Raw genomic sequence first — 17968 nt, 5'->3', positions numbered from 1 at the left:
ACAGACAACAGTAGCGCTCATGAACCAACCAAGCCTCCTCCTGAAAATGGACACCTGCCCCCTCTCCCCCATCCAACATCTACCTTTCTTTGAACTCCTTATCCTTGATTTCCTAAGTAACTTGAGTATGTCTTGAAGTATTACTGTACTATTATTTTTATTATGATTACTATTAGCCATTGGTAGAGCCTGATGATTTTCTTCACTCTCCTTTTGTGAAAAAAATGTGATATATGTGAAATAAAATATTTAATTACAGTATGTGACAGTGATATAGTTTGCCTTTGCTTAAGTATTCAGTCCTCATTGGGCAAAAAAGGGAGATGTTCCAGCTAGTTAAACCACACAGTGACTATACATTGATGAAACAATGCTTGTCTTGTCACTGTTTAGCCATATGTGTGCACTAAAGAGGATACGACTATGACTATGGACTATGCTGGGGGTCGCAGGTTAATTTGTAAGGATTTCATATCGCTGGGGGGGTAAAGGTTATGACAGCTTTTGCTCTTTGGTGCTTAGATGAATTTCTTTTGGGTCTGGTACGGTTCTTGCAGAAACATAATCTTGGTTTAAAACTGCCACGTAGTAGGACACTGTTTAAAATCCTCTCCTATTTGTAACAGTATCGGCCCGTTTTGTAAACAGTCTCTTGACTACCGGGAAGGACATCCAGAAATACCTCTAAAAACATTTCTGAGGGAGCTGGCTGGATTTGTGAGTCACATATTTGACTATGCTCCGAAATTTGGCCTTTTTCACTTAGCTCTTTTCTGAAAGAACTGTTATATTTTTTGTGAGTTGTTTAGCAAGTTTCTAAAATGCTGCTTCAGCACTACCAACATGGCCACAGCACGTTTGGGCATTGACAACACTCCAAGGGTATGCAGCCAAGCAACTATGTTCCACTTCTCATCAACAAGACATTGGCAGTGTACTGAGTCTACCTCTAGACACCTCCCAATGTGCATCTTGAGATTTCCACCTGTAACTGCTGAAGAGGAACATCACGTGTAGCCCCCTGTCTCTCTACTCTTTAATATCTGCTTTCTGCAGCCCCTCCCTGCCTCCCACCCTTCATGGCTCTGGCTATATTAGTGGGCACTCCTCAGCACGCTGCGATATTTATACGTGTCCAAATGACAGGCTCTCCTGCCAACTTTCTATTTTCTTCCACATAAGAGAGCGGTTGCAGATGTGGAGCCAAGGGCAGATTATAGAGAAGCCCTGATGCAGGGCTTTGAAACTGAAAGGGAGTGGCCTCTCTCACTGTAAGCAGCAGCCACATTGGTGGCTGGTGCCTGGGGAACATACTACACACACACACACACACACACACACACACACACACACACACACACACACACACACACACACACACACACACGCACGCACGCACGCACGCACACACACACACACACACACACACACACACACACACACACACACGCACGCACACACACACACACACACACACACACACACACACACACACACACACACACACACAAAATACCAGGCAAGAGAGAGAACTCATGTCATGTTTTAAGGTGTCTCATCTCCCTCTCTCTATGATGCTCACTGGCTATGTTCAGATCAAGTCTCAAGGTATTCAGAGTGTGTTTCTGCCTGGATTATAAAAGAGATAACGAGTGTCCACAGGTAGAAGGAGGTGGAGGATTTTCATTTGTTAAATTTATAAAACAATATAGCACATATATGATAAAGCAATAAATGACAGTTACAATGGAACTGACTATTAGGAAAGTGACTGTTATTCTGGATTTATTTACAAAGAAAGATTTGTTTGTTCACATTATTTGTTTTCTTTGGACTTTTCCCTTCAAATCTCTACATGTCCCCATATGATTGATTGATATATTGTTAATTTGTTATTTTTCGCAAAATATAATAAAATATTAAAAACAATTTTAAAAATGTGAATATAATTTATTTTGTATTTACCAGAGGTGCCCCTTGCTTCTTGTTCAGTGGGGTTCTGTTCGAATTTAGTTGTATGAAATAAAATCGCGCTGTCTTTTGAAGGACATTACCAGCCTCCTTTTCCGCGGTGCCTTGATACAGTATAGGCCTAAATGGTCCCCAAAGGTGCAACAAAATGGTATAGGCTAGGCTATTAAATACCGACCCGTGACCTTATCTTTCTGGAAATGCCGGAACATGGAGCTTGCACATGCTCGGCATGCTTCGATGCGCTAAATAGTACAAAACCTGGCTGACTTGATAGTGCTAGGTGTTTCCACCTCTAAACAGTGAGGGTGTCTGACTGAAACCGGTCGGCATACCTGACAGAGGCACCAGATACACAGGCAGCACCATGAGTATGAGCAGGTAGGCTGTAGTAGATTACGTCGTTAAAACTACTTTGCGAGTTTCACAAAGAACATGTATAAGAGTTTTATATCACATTTACAAGTACAGTAGAATATGAAATCTGTTTAAAGTCTAAAATGGCAGGAACCATGATATAGATAAAATAGATATGAAATATTTATTACAGGTAAATTGATAAGATATGGGTTGTCAAATTAATTGTGAAGCTGTATTTTGGCTAGAAGTGTCCTTACATCATTTAAGAGGTTGTGACTTAAAATGTACATATCGGTCGTCATACCTCATGATAATTCGAAGTTCAAATAGCTTATTATTATGTTGGCTATATATATATAGTATATTTACAGTATATAAAGACTGAACTTTCGTTTACATACATTTTGTGTTGACCTGACCTGTGTTATGTGCATTATGTGTTTAAAACATAAAGGAATGGGCAGATATGGGCAAAGCCTCTGAATGAAACAAGGTTGTTTATCAAAAGTATCAAAGATGTTCACTTCGAGCAAATAGGTTTTAACTCAAATTCACAAACTTCATAATGTCACTGCAATATAGAGGTGGCTTTTCTTTTTTTAGGATGACGTCTTGATTGATCATTATATTCATTATACAGGTTAAGCTATATTTTAACCAAATACACACAAATACAATATTAATAATATTTTTCTATTTGTTAGTATCCCTATCAGATTAAGTGAGAATGAGATGTTTGTTACATTAACCAGCCATGGGTAGTTAAGAAGCTCTCTGCCTGCCAGGAGTACTGTATGCCATCATGCTGGGAGTACTTGACTCACTAGTGGTGGTTGCGGTGAGCTGGGGGGTGGGTGGCTGAGCTGCCTGCAGGGTGGATCACAGGCCCGTGGAACCCACAGAGACAGATGTCTGTATATGCATCCTAGTGAAGTAGGCCCTTCAAGGTATAATCATGCCTTAAGACTTTTCGGGAGACTTTTTTTTGTCCTTAATCATGTTTGGTCGTACAACATAAGTAATTTTGTGATGGGTGTTCCACAAGCCTCAAAGTTCCTCAAACTACTGCTGTCTACATCGAATCATATCTTCAAGTGTGCCTTTGAAATGTATTTAGAACTCTTAAGGAAGGGGAATTCTGTTTTAAAGGAGCCGTAAAGGTAGAAGATTGCCGAATAAGTTAAATGTTAAGTTTTTAGAATGTACACACACACATACTCAGGATTTCTTAAAAACATGTCTAAGCGAACTGAAGTTGTTCACTGGTTTGCTGACAACAGTGAGTAGAACAGAAACAAATCTCTGGAAGTCACAGAGAGCATGAGCGCTGGCCAGACCTCACTGCCTCTGTGGCGCTGTAGTGGTACAAAACATTGTGGGCTTGTGGGATACTGAATTCTGTGAACATGTGGCTGTGTACTATAACCCAGTGGCATGTTTACACTTTTCCCCCTTTTTTTGTTCTTGTTCCTCTGCACTTGTATTATGACAGATGATAGCTGCTCCCACATCCATCTCAAGGCTTTGTCCAGACTGATTTTCCCTTCAGTCTGTTCATAGTTAAAATGGTCTGGATGGCATATCCTTGAGGTCTGTCTTAAGTTGTTGGTAGGGGCTGTTATATACTGTATATGGGCCATTCTACCGAATTGATGCAAAGTCATGTCGGATATATTTTGAATTTTTTTATGGTTTATTCCCAAAACGTTGTCCGTATGTATATTGTACCATATCTAAAGTACACATATCTAGTAAAAGAACAGTCAAGTTTTATATTGTATTTTCAGAATGTGTCGGAATGTTTTTCCTCTTCCAAAAATTGTCACTACCGAAACATCACATTTACTATAGTAAAAAAGTATTATTATTGACCTGTTCAGATTGTGTTTCCTTCCCTTCTCTAAAGTGTATTTTTACAAATATTTCTTGAAGGTTTTCACAATGAAATCCATAGAAATGAATTTTTTAGCAAATTTTCAAGTTCAATTTATCTGTTTCGGTAGTGACTGCACTGTTTCGGTAGTGACTGCACTGTTGGATGGATGTTCATTTTTCTCCCAAAATTATCCAAAAGGTGCTCTGGGCCGCCCTTTAGTCCACACCACACATTTATTTAAAAATTATGGGATTGAACTACTTACCATTTCATTTTGTCACTACCCAAATCATCTGGTCACTACCATATGTTTCGGTAGTGACTGTTTCGGTAGTGACAATTCTAGCTAACTTTAAGCATAAATAAAGAATTCTAGCAAGCACACGGCTTTCAAACACATCTTTGAAGAGGTGAACACACATACAACCATAAGATTTTCCATGAAACCCCAAAAGGTTTACTTAATTGAAGAAAACATGCGTTTCGGTAGTGACAATTCTTAAGGTTACACGTCGATTTTCAGACTTTGGAACACATTTATATAAAAACTATGGGATTTAGCTACTTACCATTCAACCATGAGGGACAGAGATGCAGTGTCACTGCATGGTCAAAAATGCAGAGTCGTGGCTAAAACACAGGCTCAGCCAATGGACTAAAACTCTTGTGTTTCGGTAGTGACATGAAAACTAGGGACATGATTTTTTGAGTATAGTAAATTGATTTAAAAATTAAACCCACAATAAATCTAAATATTCCAAGTTCTGTTTCAACCCAATCATAAAGATCTTTGAAATTAAATCATTGAAAAAAATCTAAAAAAATGTTAAAGTGTTATTTAAAGGCATTGAAATTTAGATGTCAGGGTTGGGGACAGCTACTTCCCAATAGAAAGTACCCTATAAATGATGATTTTGTATATATTTAGCTTATCACTATCTCATGTAATGCATTGGGTTTATATAGACCATAACATGTTCTAATTAAATATCTATGCCTAGATACCTAATTGTTTTGTAAATAGTTTTTATTGTTGAGGGACTGCATATTACACGAATTCGGTAGAATGGCCCATATTGATATATGTATGTATATGTAGGTATATGTACGTACGTATATGTATATGTATATGTACAGTATATAACAGCACAGGATTCCTAACATATAAAAGCACAGGATTGCTAACACTCACTCAGGCAAGTCAGTCATGAATTTGAAAGCAGTGCACGAAAATTATGATGGAAAATGAAGAATGAAGAAAGACTCTGGTCGAGAACCTTCAGTGTAAGATGGATTACGAGAGACATTATTGATTATTATTGGCATTTAGATGAGAGACATTATATCATTATCATTGGCATCCAGATGCAGTCACATAACGTCAGTCAGTATCCTCCTCTGGATGCACAGGGCTGCAAAGCGTTCACATTCTCTCAAGCACAGCTGATGTTAGTTAGTCTGCGTAAGTAGGGTTCTCTGTTGGGGTACTGTGAGTTCAGCATCAGTTACAAAGAGCAAATTCAAAGTGACTTTTGGCTTTGGGTTAATAAAATATCATGCTCTCTTTAATGTGCATTTGTCCCCACCGACTTATTAACTTTTCCAGCTGTTAGGAAAATAGCAGGCACTTACATAGGTGCCAATGCAGGCTCATAATTTGCAAGGATATTAAGCCTCTAACGTTTTTCAGTAAACATCACTGCAGTCCTTAGCATCACTGTTAGCGGATTTATGTTCGTGTGGCATAACCTAAGGTGAAAAATAGGTTCTTTAACTCCACCCCTGATTTTTCCCTCAGATTGCCTGTAATTAAAAACACACCGAGTACCCTAACCTTCTTATTCAACAAGTGGAGGCCTGGCCCTATTAGGAAAAACACATGCTTTTATTGTATTGTTTTCTTCTTTGTATAATGCATTTCCCATATCAACATTTGACAGGGATTTCTTGACATTTGGCATAGTAATAGGAAATATGACATACAAAGCATCACTGACTTTGCCGTCCATCCTTTGGCCCCTCAAAGGGTAAAAAAGCCACATGGGCAAGCAGGTTAGTGAGGCCATGTCTCCCCTGGCAGGTGTCTTATCGCCAAGGCGGAGGTGCAGACCTTTATTGAGAGGTGCATGCTGAGCGTGGGCACCAGACCCAGTCATGCCCGCAGCCTGGCAGAGGTGCTGGTAGAGGGAGACAGAAGAGGGCACTACAGCCACGGCCTTAACCGGATGGGTTAGTATTAGTCTGGATGACTAGTTTTGATGCACTCCCACATTAAATGTACTTCTGACTGGTTGGATGTTGTCATGTCCATAGATGTGTACGTTAAAGAAATCAGAACGGGCATCTGTGCTAAGGATGGCGAGCCAGTGGTCGAAAGGGAGACTGTTGCCACTGGTCTGGTGGAGGGGAACAACCTGCTGGGTCCTGTGGTGGGAAACTTCTGCATGAACTTGGCCCTCAGGAAGGCTCGAGACGTGGGCATCGGCTGGGTGGTCGCACGTGGTACGTCAGCACATCTGCTCAACTAAGTCAATCCCTGCCATTTAACAATGATAATGACCCACATACTTTGCCTGCAGGCTCCAATCATTATGGCATTGCCGGTTATTACGCCATGCAGGCCCTGAAAGAGAACATGATCGTGAGTACAACAGCTGAAGTGTACTTTGCCGCCTGAGAGAGAGGAGGCTTGGGTTTTGGCCGTGTTATTTTAAACCAGCTTCAACTTTTAACAGGGCATGTCCTATACAAACACCTCTCCCCTGGTGGTCCCAACCAGAGCTAAAGAGGTGAGCGCCCAAGCTAATTTGTTAATGTGTGTTACATTTACTTTGGCTTTCTACTCCCATGGCAATCTGTGTGTATTTACATTAAAACATTCAAAGTGAGAGCGTAGGTATGCTAAGGTTTCCACAGTGATTAGCGCTGGTCTTGTTGACTCCACTCATAACTGTGTTTGACAGTTTCCACTGTTTTCGTTCTCAGTGTACTCTCGGGACCAACCCCATCAGTGTAGCGGCTCCAGCTACGAATGGAGACAGCTTTGTGTTGGATATGGCAACATCTGCAGTGGCATTAGGGAAGGTGGGGAGAACACATGGTCAATAGAATGGCTGGGAACACCAGATTTGAGCGTGACTATATGTCTGTTCATTACAGCTACACAGAAGAGTGACTGCATTGGTTCAGCTCTGTGTGTGTGTGTGTGTGTGTGGTGTGTGTGTGTGTGTGTGTGTGTGTGTGTGTGTGTGTGTGTGTGTGTGTGTGTGTGTGTGTGTGTGTGTGTGTGTGTGGCTGTGTGCGTGTGTGGTGGGTGTGTGTGTGTGTGTGTGTGTGTGTGTGTGTGTGTGTGTGTGTGTGTAGTCCACCATCGACTGAGACTTGTGTGTGCGTGCAGGTGGAGCTCCACGCCAGGAATGGGAACACTATCCCCGAGGGCTGGGGGTGTGACTCTGAAGGCAGACTGAGCACCGACCCCAGCAAGGTGCTGAGAGGAGGAGGACTGGTGCCCATCGGGGGCTGTGAGACCACAGGTCAGCATGGATCAGACACAGGCACATGCTTCCACCACACCAGACAATAGCAATTTGTTTTTTTACAAAAGAAATGGTGCTGTTTGGTGATCTTGATATGTGATATAGAAGGTGAAATGTATGTTTTTTTTTGGCCATGTTTGTTTCGTTTTAGGGGGATACAAGGGCTTTGGGTTGGGAATGATGGTGGAAGTGTTCTGTGGAATACTAGCAGGGGCTCAGTACAGCCGCTATATTCGGACATGGAGGGTGACGGATCGTGCTGCTAACCTGGTTTGTGTCCAGCCGTTCTGTCAAATTGCTGAGTGTAATCGATTGACAGCTTCAAGCCTCAAGCTGCCTGCTGGCAACATAGAAAGGCCTTCACTGGGCCCTCTTATTCACATCTATGCTGATTCTGCCCTCTGCTGGGCTTTTAGACACACTACAGTTGTCAGCCCTTAACCTAGGGTCTCCTTTTACTTTTCCTTACCAGTATGCAAAGACCTAAGCAGTAATTGTTATCTAAATTATAAACATGTGACTTAGATTTGACCCCCCCTTTTAACTAGGTAGATATTGATGTTGGTACATTTAGAAGTCAGCAATGTTCCACTGCCAGCAATATTCCATCTACCTCCTCCCCCCCTCTCTCTCTCTCTTTCTCAGGGGCAGTGTTTTGTAGCCATAAACCCAGAGAACTTCTCTCCAGGTTTTAATGACAGGATGTCAGATCTGCTCTCTTTACACAGACATTTGGAGCCCGTAAGTTGACCTGTCCACAACACTAATCCCATGCACCTTTGATCAAATTCAGCTAATTGCTCCAATTAGAGTTTGCACTCTTGTTTGTAGACCTACCTGGTTCTGTAAGTGAGAAATAAACATTGTGACTCAGACTGAACAAATCCAGGCAATCAAACTTGTTTCAGGAGAACAGAAAAGAGGAGTGTAATTTGATTGGCTGTTGAGCTCAAATGTAAACAACCCTCCGCTAGAATATTATATTAATACTCCCTCTAGTTGTGGTAGGCCTTTTACAACATACAACAGGTCAGCATCAGTGAAACACCATTCTGCTGTATCGCCCCCTTTAGGCTGACCCTGGGATGCCAGTTGTAGCCCCTGGAGACCCAGAGAGAACTCATATGGAAAAATGTCATTCTCTTGGTGGAATTCCTTACCATCTCAGTGTCGTCAACCACATGGTAAGGCAAGGGCAATCTCTCACTTGTTAGTCGTGTCAAACTATGACTTCATGTCACAAGAAGTGTTGCATAAGTGGTGATGATGAAGCCCCGTTTCCAATGTTTTCCAGAATGATTTTGCCAAAAGCATTGGGGTCACTCCACTACTCCCGGTTGACAAGGTGATTCGATAGCATCTGATGACCTGGAGCATCGCCTACCCTCCTGCATTCTGCACAGTGAAGCTTCAAAAAGCCGGTGTGTTCCCTCATCCAGGCCAAGCCAGGGCTGCACTGCATTATGCATTTTGCAAGAATGTCTTCATCTTCATCCTCAGGGTGACAGTTTTCAAAGCGGAGGAATATTTTCACATGGAAAACTCTACTCATGGGTGCAGTATCAAACGTGAAGTGCACTTTACAGATTTTATAGAGAACCTTACTGTGCAGTTTTAATTAAGCTGAGTTGAGGTCATGATTTACAGTGGAACCTCATGGTATTTTATGCCTTTTAAATAAAAAAGATTTTATGTATTTTAATTAATACATGTAAATATAAAATTGTATAATGTAATAAACTGTTACATAACTGATGCTCCAGCATACGTGAGTGAGTCAGTACTGATGGACAGCTTCTGCAGTAAGTTAGTTTCAAGGACACTCAGTTTGCTTCAGATGTCAGGAGAAAAACATTTCTGTGGAATATTTTTGCAATCTGAGTTGAAATATTGTTTCTAAGATTTCCTTAAATCCCAAGACTCAAGACTCTCTTACGAAAGCAAATAAAAATGATATTATAATAAATAAGAGAAATCATCTTAAATGCCCTTCAATTGGTTTTCTTGTGTTGCCATATTACTTCTTATTTCTATCATGGAATGTTTTGTTTTCTAAGGCCCCGAGGGAGCTATGAGTATTTGCTCTTAGAGAGGGAAAAGGGCACAATGATATTTAATGATTGCATGCATTCAATCTCTCACATTGTGTGTTCATTGGTAGTGAGCTTCCTTACAGTAGTGAAGTCTAATTAACTTGTTGTATGATTTGCCATGCCTCAGTGCTGAAAATGCCATTTTATGAACATGTGTTTTTGTAGCTACAGTGGAGTGAACTTAAAACTTTTCTTGTGATTCTATTTTGACCAGTACTCTTTTAGGACAGAAGGGGGAGACTGAGAGCCATGGTTAAGAAACCCAATCCTTTTGTCCCCACAACACTAAGTCATTTATCACCATAACCTATCAACTTATGTTCTGTTTTTAAGCTGCCATTAACTCTTACATTTTTTTGCTTTAAAAAAAATGCATTTGTTTTATAAGCAGTTCTATTTCTGTATTTGTAAGTTGTACCCCCCCCCCCCCCCCCCCCCCCCCACCACACACACACACACACACACACACACACACACACACACACACACACACACACTGACGGGACAGAGAGATATGTTGTTTTAGTTAACCTTTGTTTTGCACAAACTTCTAGAAGCATGACTTCAGTGCGGATGTCACTCCACATTTTGGACTCAGAGTGTCGTTGTATCACCCCTTTTCTATCTGAGAGGATTTTGGGATTGTTTGCTTAAGACCAGGCGTAATTAGAGGAGATGATCATCTTCAGCAGGACCCCACACTTCGAAGAGGTGGCACAATGGTTTGACACTAACATGCCAACAGCCAGACCAACTATTATTTGGCCAGTACTCTTTTAGGACAGAAGGGGGAGACTGAGAGCCATGGTTAAGCAACCCAATCCTTTTGTTCCCACAAATCTAAGTCATTTATCACCATAACCGATAAACTTATTTTCAATTTTTAAGCTGCCATTAACTCTTGAATGTTTTTGCTTTAAAAAAAATGCATTTGTTTTATCAGCAGTTCTATTTCTGTATGTGTAAGTAGAGCGTACACTAGGACAGTAAAACAGTAAAGTCTCCTTTACATGAGTCTAGCTTTGCCAAACAAAGCCTGGGCAGAGGAGACATTTAATGATAACATCAGTAAAGATGGTTTTGTTCTGCAGCGGTGGTCAAAGTGTGCTGAGGAAATGAGGCTGCTACGGCCCTGTAATTAGGCCTGGATGGGGAGGGGAGGGGGCGCCAGGGGCACTCAGTCAAACTGGTTTCTCAGTGCAGCTCATCACCCATGGTCGAGTGCAGTAAAATGCTCTTACCTGTACCATAGCACTGTGGCCATCGTCGGTCCAAAGCATTAAGCTTGACTTTGTTGTTATATCTTTTGAGATACAGTTTTGAAATAGTGGTAGGCCTATGGTAAAACATAGCCACATTGACCATATCAAATGAATAACATGGTGCAAAGGAAGCTGGTGTCTTTTGAGAGGAATCAATGCTTATATGCCAGATGACAATCGGTGTAGTATATATACAATCACAGTGATGATTATTAGATCAGAATGTCACTGGGGTGAGTCCTTTATTTGTTGAACATCTGATTTTTTTTTCATTTAGCAGATCCTTTTATCTAAAGGTACCTAGACATTGTGCTATGTGTGAACTACTGGGATTCAAATCATGACCATGACGGATTCAGCACCTTGCTCTCCCTGGTGAGCCTCAGGAACATTACACCAGAGTTTAAAAACACAGAGACAAATAAAGATGATAAAGCGGTAAAGGTTTGTACGGTTTAGTCATAGTGTTGACCAGCTTTCTTACAATAAAAGAAGGGTTGTATGCGGTCTTTTAAATAAAAAAATAAAAATATGGCGCAGTTTTGTTCAATGGATAATTCTAGCTCTGCTTCCCCCTACACCACACCCAAGCCTGTCATAGGCTGTGCTGCCACTGAGCTTTGATCGCCAGGATCCAGGAGCAGCACCAGATGCCTCCTCCTCGAAGAGCCTTAAATCACCACACTAATACCTTGCCTTTCACGAGGACAGGAGACGCAGCCTTCACAGTCAGAGGAGCAGAGACAAAGGCAAGAAATCAGAAAATCAATCCTCCCTGACCTATGAAGAAAAATGGGGAAAGCACTAGGCGTAGGGAGGGACGGAGATTAGGGGCCCAGGGACAGGGGGATGGAGGAGACCGGGGAGAGGGGTGTTGCTGGAGGTGGTGGTGGTTGGTGGGAGGGTGGTGGACCAGGGAGAGGGGTGTTGCTGGAGGTGGTGGTGTTTCTCCCAGAGGTCCAGGCGATGTGTGATGGCTGTGCCGGGTCACACACGCCAGGTCAGACGGGCCGTGTGGATTAAGGCAGATTCTGCCCCCTCGTTAGACAGAAACAGAGAGAGGAGAGGGGGCTCCGGCCCTAATCTGCTAGACGGAGAGGCTGGTGGTGGAGAGAGCCCAGTGGGGATTTAGGGCAGGGCAGGGCTGCTGCAGGACCAAGGGCCCAGCATGAGCACTGGGATTAACAGGCCTGTGACAGGTGTCCCTCTTTGTGAAATGTGGATGGGATACTGGGAGGTATTGAATGTGGATGTAATAAGGGGGCAGCCAGTTGGGGATCCGTTTGACATAACTGGAACTTCTACTACTTAGAGACCACTCGATCGTTGCTCTAAGCTCAGGCCCCTCACACACACACTCACACACACACACACACACACACACACACACACAAACACACACACACACACACACACACACACACACACACACACACACAGATACACACACACACAGAGAGACTGTGTAACTATACGGGCTGTATACAATGTACTTCTAAAGTCATTCTCTTAACATTTAATATTTATCCCTGCACTTCTTGCACTCTGAACTCTTTGCACTACTTGTTGGGTTTACAGATCACAGCTCCTGTATAAAGCCATTCCTCCTATTTTTTATATTTCTCAGACCGTTGTGCTGTTGTGTTGTTTTGTGCTGGGTTGTGTTGTATATTATGTGTAAGTACAATGAGAGCCACTTAACCCGGAGTCAAATCCCTTGTTTGTGCAAACTTACTTGGCAAATAAAGGTGATTCTGAATCTGAATCTGATACACTGGGAGAGAGATATGTTATTTTCTCAATGAGTAAATTGTTTTGCACAAACCTCTAGATGCATGGCTGTGTCTGATCTCATGTTACGATACATTCTGAGAGAATGACTGAATGAACATTAAGTTCCAACTTTTTATATTATTTGTCAATAGTGTTTCCTGTGGCTGGTTTACATTTGAATACTCATACTTCAAGTTTCCTTTAAAGGGATGTAGAACAGCTTATAGTGAGACAGCACGTTGAAGGTTTGATTGAAGAGGATAGGATGTGCTGATCAGATGCAGGTCAGGCAGGCAGATGGCCCCAGTGGGAGAGGCCCAGTAGCCCTGGACCCTCTGAGAGCTGTGATCCCACACACCAGCTCCCTCACTCGGCCGAGACGTGACGAAAAAGAGGTCCGTCATCACACCCCTACCAGGATATGACACCATGGCTGTGTTGCTGAGGAGTCTCCCATACCAGACAGACACACACACACACACACACACAATTGCACACACACGCACTCACACACACATACACACAATTGCACTCTCTCGCACGCACACACACACACACACACACACACACACACACACACACACACACACACACACACACAGACACAGAGTCACACCCACAGAAACACAAACACACACACACACACACACACACACTTACACTGTCTCACATACACACACACACACACAGTCTCACACACACACACTCCCACACACAACGAGAGTGTGAGCCTGGCCAGCTGGTAATCACCCCGCTTAGCACTCCTCTCTGCCACCGGCGGAGGAGTTTAGGTGCAGATTAGGTGGCTCTGGGAGAGTGGGCTCTTAATCGGGCTCTGACATGCTGATCAGAAGGTGGGCCGCTCAGTCGGGAGCTCAGAGGAAGGGTGCCTCACTGCGGGGGTCTAATGGAGGCAACCTGTCCCGCTTCCTTTCAGGCCCCCTCTCTCTTCAAGGAACAAGTCCACCCATATTAAATAAGGGTGTGGTGGACCAAGGCTCCCCTTGTATATGTGTGTGTGTGAGTGTGTGTGTTTAGAAGGATCTAAGCATGGCTGGTTGTAAGATCAAAACAGAAGAGGGAGGGACGAAAGGAGGAGAAGAGGGGGAGCGGGGGGGGGAGGAGAAGAGAAGAGGGGGGGCTGAGGGGAAGACTGGCAGCCTGGTCTCCTGCTGGGCCTTTAATGAACTGAAGCCATTTCCTCTATTGTGCCTCACAGCTGTTGTCCCAACACAGCCAGATATTGCCTGGACCATTGTTCTCACAGGAATGACCCAGCAGCCCACTTTTGGGCTGAGTGTTGGGGAATGCCCCGGAAGCCCTCCAAAAAATCCTTGGCTGGAACTGTGGCACCATCACACAAACAAACAGCTCTTTTCAGTGCGGACCTCGCTCCACATTTTGGGCTCGGAGTGTCGTTGTATCACCCCTTTTCTTTTTTGAAAGGTTTTGGGGATTGTTTGCTAAAGACCAGGCGTAATTAGAGGAGATGATCACCTTCAGCAGGACCCCACACTTTTAGAAGAGGTGGCGCAATGGCTTGACACTAACATGCCAACAGCCAGACCAACTGTTGGCTACTATTTACGCCCTGTGTAAAGCAGTAATGGTTGTCCTGTGGTTTCCTCCATAATAAGCATGGCTTGATGGCCAAGAGAGCAGGCTTCGCTGCTGTTGCTGTTGTTGTTGTTGCAGCTTTTTATTCCACACTTATATAGCCTGGGGCCCTGGTTCGGTGACCTCTCCTGAACTGGCTTTTGGGCTGGCTTGTGCTAAAGTGTAACTGTACCCCCAGCTCTGAGCCTTACTCCCCCCACTGCATAATTCTGAAAAAAAATAGGCAAGGGGGTGAGTGGCGGTGGTGGGGGTGCATAAACTCCTGTGAATGATGAGTCTCGATCAGCAAATTAAAATGAGACACACAGGCAGGGGCTGGTTGAGGCTGTCCATTGCATTATGTAGATATGGTTGCCTCTTTGTCAGCATGCTTGGATGATTTAAAACAGCAGATGGCACAAAAAGCTAATTTTATGAAAAATGGTAAATTTGTGAATATAAACACCAGCATCCAGCACCAGTTTCATCACAATATAGTCATATCATTTCGTTTTATAGCTCAAAAAAGCCCATTTAAGTGTACAGTGCCTCTTTAACTTAATCATGCACACATCTGCTCCTTGTTTAGGGGTTCTGTGCTGGCCCAGCTGCTCCTAATTAAAACTCAACTCAAAAGACTCTGGCTCCAACACATGTTGTTGTGCAACCGAGTCGAGAAAGGCTGCAGAAATAGCTCAGTGAAGTCATATTTATGTTCAAAAGCTGAATGCTCAGCATCTTGCGCATCTTGATCTAAGGCTACAAATAACTTGGCTGATTTTCCCTCCAGTTTTCACCTCAAGCTGGCCTGGGCTTTTTCTTTGTTTGTTTGTTTGTTTGGCTCTTTGTGGCCTCAGCTGGAGGAAATTGAACAGTATGAATGTAAGTCATGTCAGTGTGAAATTTGCTTTTGACATTACATAGAACTAGTTAGCACACTCAATTAATTGTCAGGATGTAAGCGCTTGTACCGTTGCTACCGCTGATCAGTGGGATCCCCACCTAAGTGATACTTGACTCAGTCGTCTAAAAATGTCTCAGGAGAAGCTGAGGCAGAAGGTGTGAGGCATTAGACCAGAGAGCATCTGTTGAAGGAAGTGACACGAGCTTCTGAAACAGAGGCGTCGGGCAGGAGCAGAGTGTAAGTTTGGACGCCCTTGGTGAACGAAATACTTAGTAAACAACAAAGACACTGCTGGGATCCATCAGCATGTCCTGCCAGGACAAGGCATCTCTTTAGCAGCTACTTATACCTCCATTACTACTGGATAGAGGGAGACACACACACCAACCATTTGCAAATGTACTGAAAACAGAACACCTTCAATCACAAAAAAAAGATCCCAGGTAGCAAACATGTATATTGGTCCACCAGGCTTTTGGACGGCACCCTACTGGTGGTGTGGCACTTCTGGTCCGCTCTCGGACCACCGTCGTCTTTAGTTTAACTGGGTGTGGTAATTAGGAAAACAACATCAAATGTTAGCAATTCCTGGAATTTCTAAATCATACCCTTGGTACAATCGATTAAAAATATCAGCCGCTAAACAGAAGAAGTTCATGGCGGTAGAAGGCTCTCAAGGGGAAATATTGGTCTTGGACCTGGTCATTTAAAGACTTATGTTACACACTGGTACATCTATAAAAATGTATTTGTCTGTAACTCACCAGTGGACCACCTACAAACCGATGAGCAAAAGACCAGCGGTCTGCCAGCTCTGCCCCAGTTGGCTAACAGTGGTCCAATGACGTTTTGCTATCTGGGATCTCACTGACGATCTAAATGAATATGATTGATTTTAACATCAGTAGATTCCCTAAGCACCACCTTCAAGGCCTCCTCCTCTGAAGCTGCCCTTCATGCACTCACTCCCCATTTGAATCATAATGCTTTGGCCCTCCTATTGTCATGCTTGACTTGCATCAGAGGACAAACATTTTCCTTCTTACAGTAGGGCTCTGTAAATGTGTTCACTGAACTTAGTTCCTCACCCTTTGTGCTCAGGCTAATGTGGACCTCAGGCTGTGGCAGAGTGCTTTGCTACAGGGCAGAAGGAGGGAGAAGAGGGTCTGTCATCGCGCTCTCTAGCCTCTTCAGTCTAAGACCTTCACCCCCCCAAATACCCCCCACAACCACCACCTCATCTGTGTAAGGATCAACAAAGCCAGCTGTCGCACTCAGCAGGAGAGGCCAAAGGGGACGTGTTTGACGCGGACAGGTGAGGAGCGGAGCACCCTCCTTTTCTCTCCTCCTAGACCTCCAATTGTTCGGCTGTTTTAACAGGAGCCTGTTGCCCCAACCCACTTACAGACAGGCCCAGCTGAAGAGCGTCGGCTGCCCATCACATTGTGGTGGTATGGGGGGGAGGGGGTGGTATTATCTGGAAAGATGATCAGTAAAGTCCCCCCCCTCCCCCCCATTCTGCACTTCAATGGATCATTGTATTCATGATCATTTAGGGTTTCTCCGTTTACCTGAATTATAACAGATTTTTTTTGTATTTGAATCTGAAGACATGAATCCTTAACTAAAATGCAAAAACAGTTGTCTCAGTCATTTTTGATGTTGGTAGTCTTCAAGCCATTTTGTCCAGGAGCTCCTTTTAAACAGAAATCCAGCTATATTTCCGTTAAGGAGATCCCCAATACGCCGGCTTTGCTTGTTTACACTGACCCAAAAAAAAGCAGCATAATGCTTCCCCAGTGTGTGTTTTCCGACAGCATGTCGGTATTATGGTAGCAGTAGCGTGACGTTTGACATAGCATCTATAATGCCCTGTTCGAGACCACTTGGAAGTCAGATATTTTGAATATGGAAAATTGCACTACAATACCACTTGAAGTGGGAACTGTGCCTCAGAAACTCAGAGAAAAAAATACCCCCAACTTCAGTGAGGCATGTCATTTAATCAATTTAGCATTGTTATCAACATGACGAACCTTACAGAGACGGATGGGTGCACTTAGTGTAAGCAGGCTCTTGTAAGCCATGCACACCTAAAGCTATGCTGAGACTCAAGCAAAGTTCATGTACAACATGTTAGTGCTTTTCATGTCCATTTATGTGTTCTGCCCACACAATCGTCTTGCTTTATACAGTTTAGCTGCTAGGACGTATCACATACCTATCATGCCATGCCTGCTTTCCCTCAGACATTAATTTGGGTTTGTGACTACCTCTGCTGCCGGCTTAAAAGTGGAACAACAATCACCCCCTATTCTGTGTTGGTGCCTTTTATACTGAACGACCAGGTGGAATAAAGGCACAACACTCCCACCTTAAACAGGCTGTATAAAAAGGACTCATGTGTTGTTATTGGTGGGACTGAGCCACCTGTCTGAAAGTGTTTCATGGCCGTACAGACATTTGCAATCCACCAGAAAACCATATCCTGGTTCCTGATGGGCTTCCCAGCCACTCTCCATCTGTGTGTCCCCCCTCCCCCTCCCCCCTCTCCCTCTCCCCCCCATCCATGAGTTACAGCTCCTCACACTTACTCA

At 43.4% G+C, this 17968-nt stretch overlaps 1 protein-coding gene across 1 annotated transcript; it reads left to right on the top strand.

Annotated features, from left to right (window-relative positions):
* Window positions 1-5459: 5459 nt before the first annotated feature.
* Window positions 5460-9100, top strand: LOC308367785 (putative oxidoreductase YjmC; the record flags this gene model as incomplete). The annotated part of the gene is made up of 11 exons (XM_080841775.1): window positions 5460-5491; window positions 6288-6436; window positions 6521-6709; window positions 6787-6848; window positions 6943-6996; window positions 7193-7291; window positions 7605-7740; window positions 7895-8013; window positions 8389-8484; window positions 8817-8927; window positions 9038-9100. The coding sequence occupies 11 exons, from the start codon at window positions 5460-5462 to the stop codon at window positions 9098-9100; spliced, it is 1110 nt and encodes a 369-aa protein (XP_080697901.1).
* Between the last annotated feature and the right edge of the window lie 8868 nt (window positions 9101-17968).

The sequence above is a fragment of the Sprattus sprattus genome (assembly GCF_963457725.1).
Source record: "Sprattus sprattus genome assembly, chromosome: 7".
Taxonomy (NCBI): domain Eukaryota; kingdom Metazoa; phylum Chordata; class Actinopteri; order Clupeiformes; family Clupeidae; genus Sprattus; species Sprattus sprattus.
This window is presented reverse-complemented; position numbering and strand designations above follow the sequence as displayed.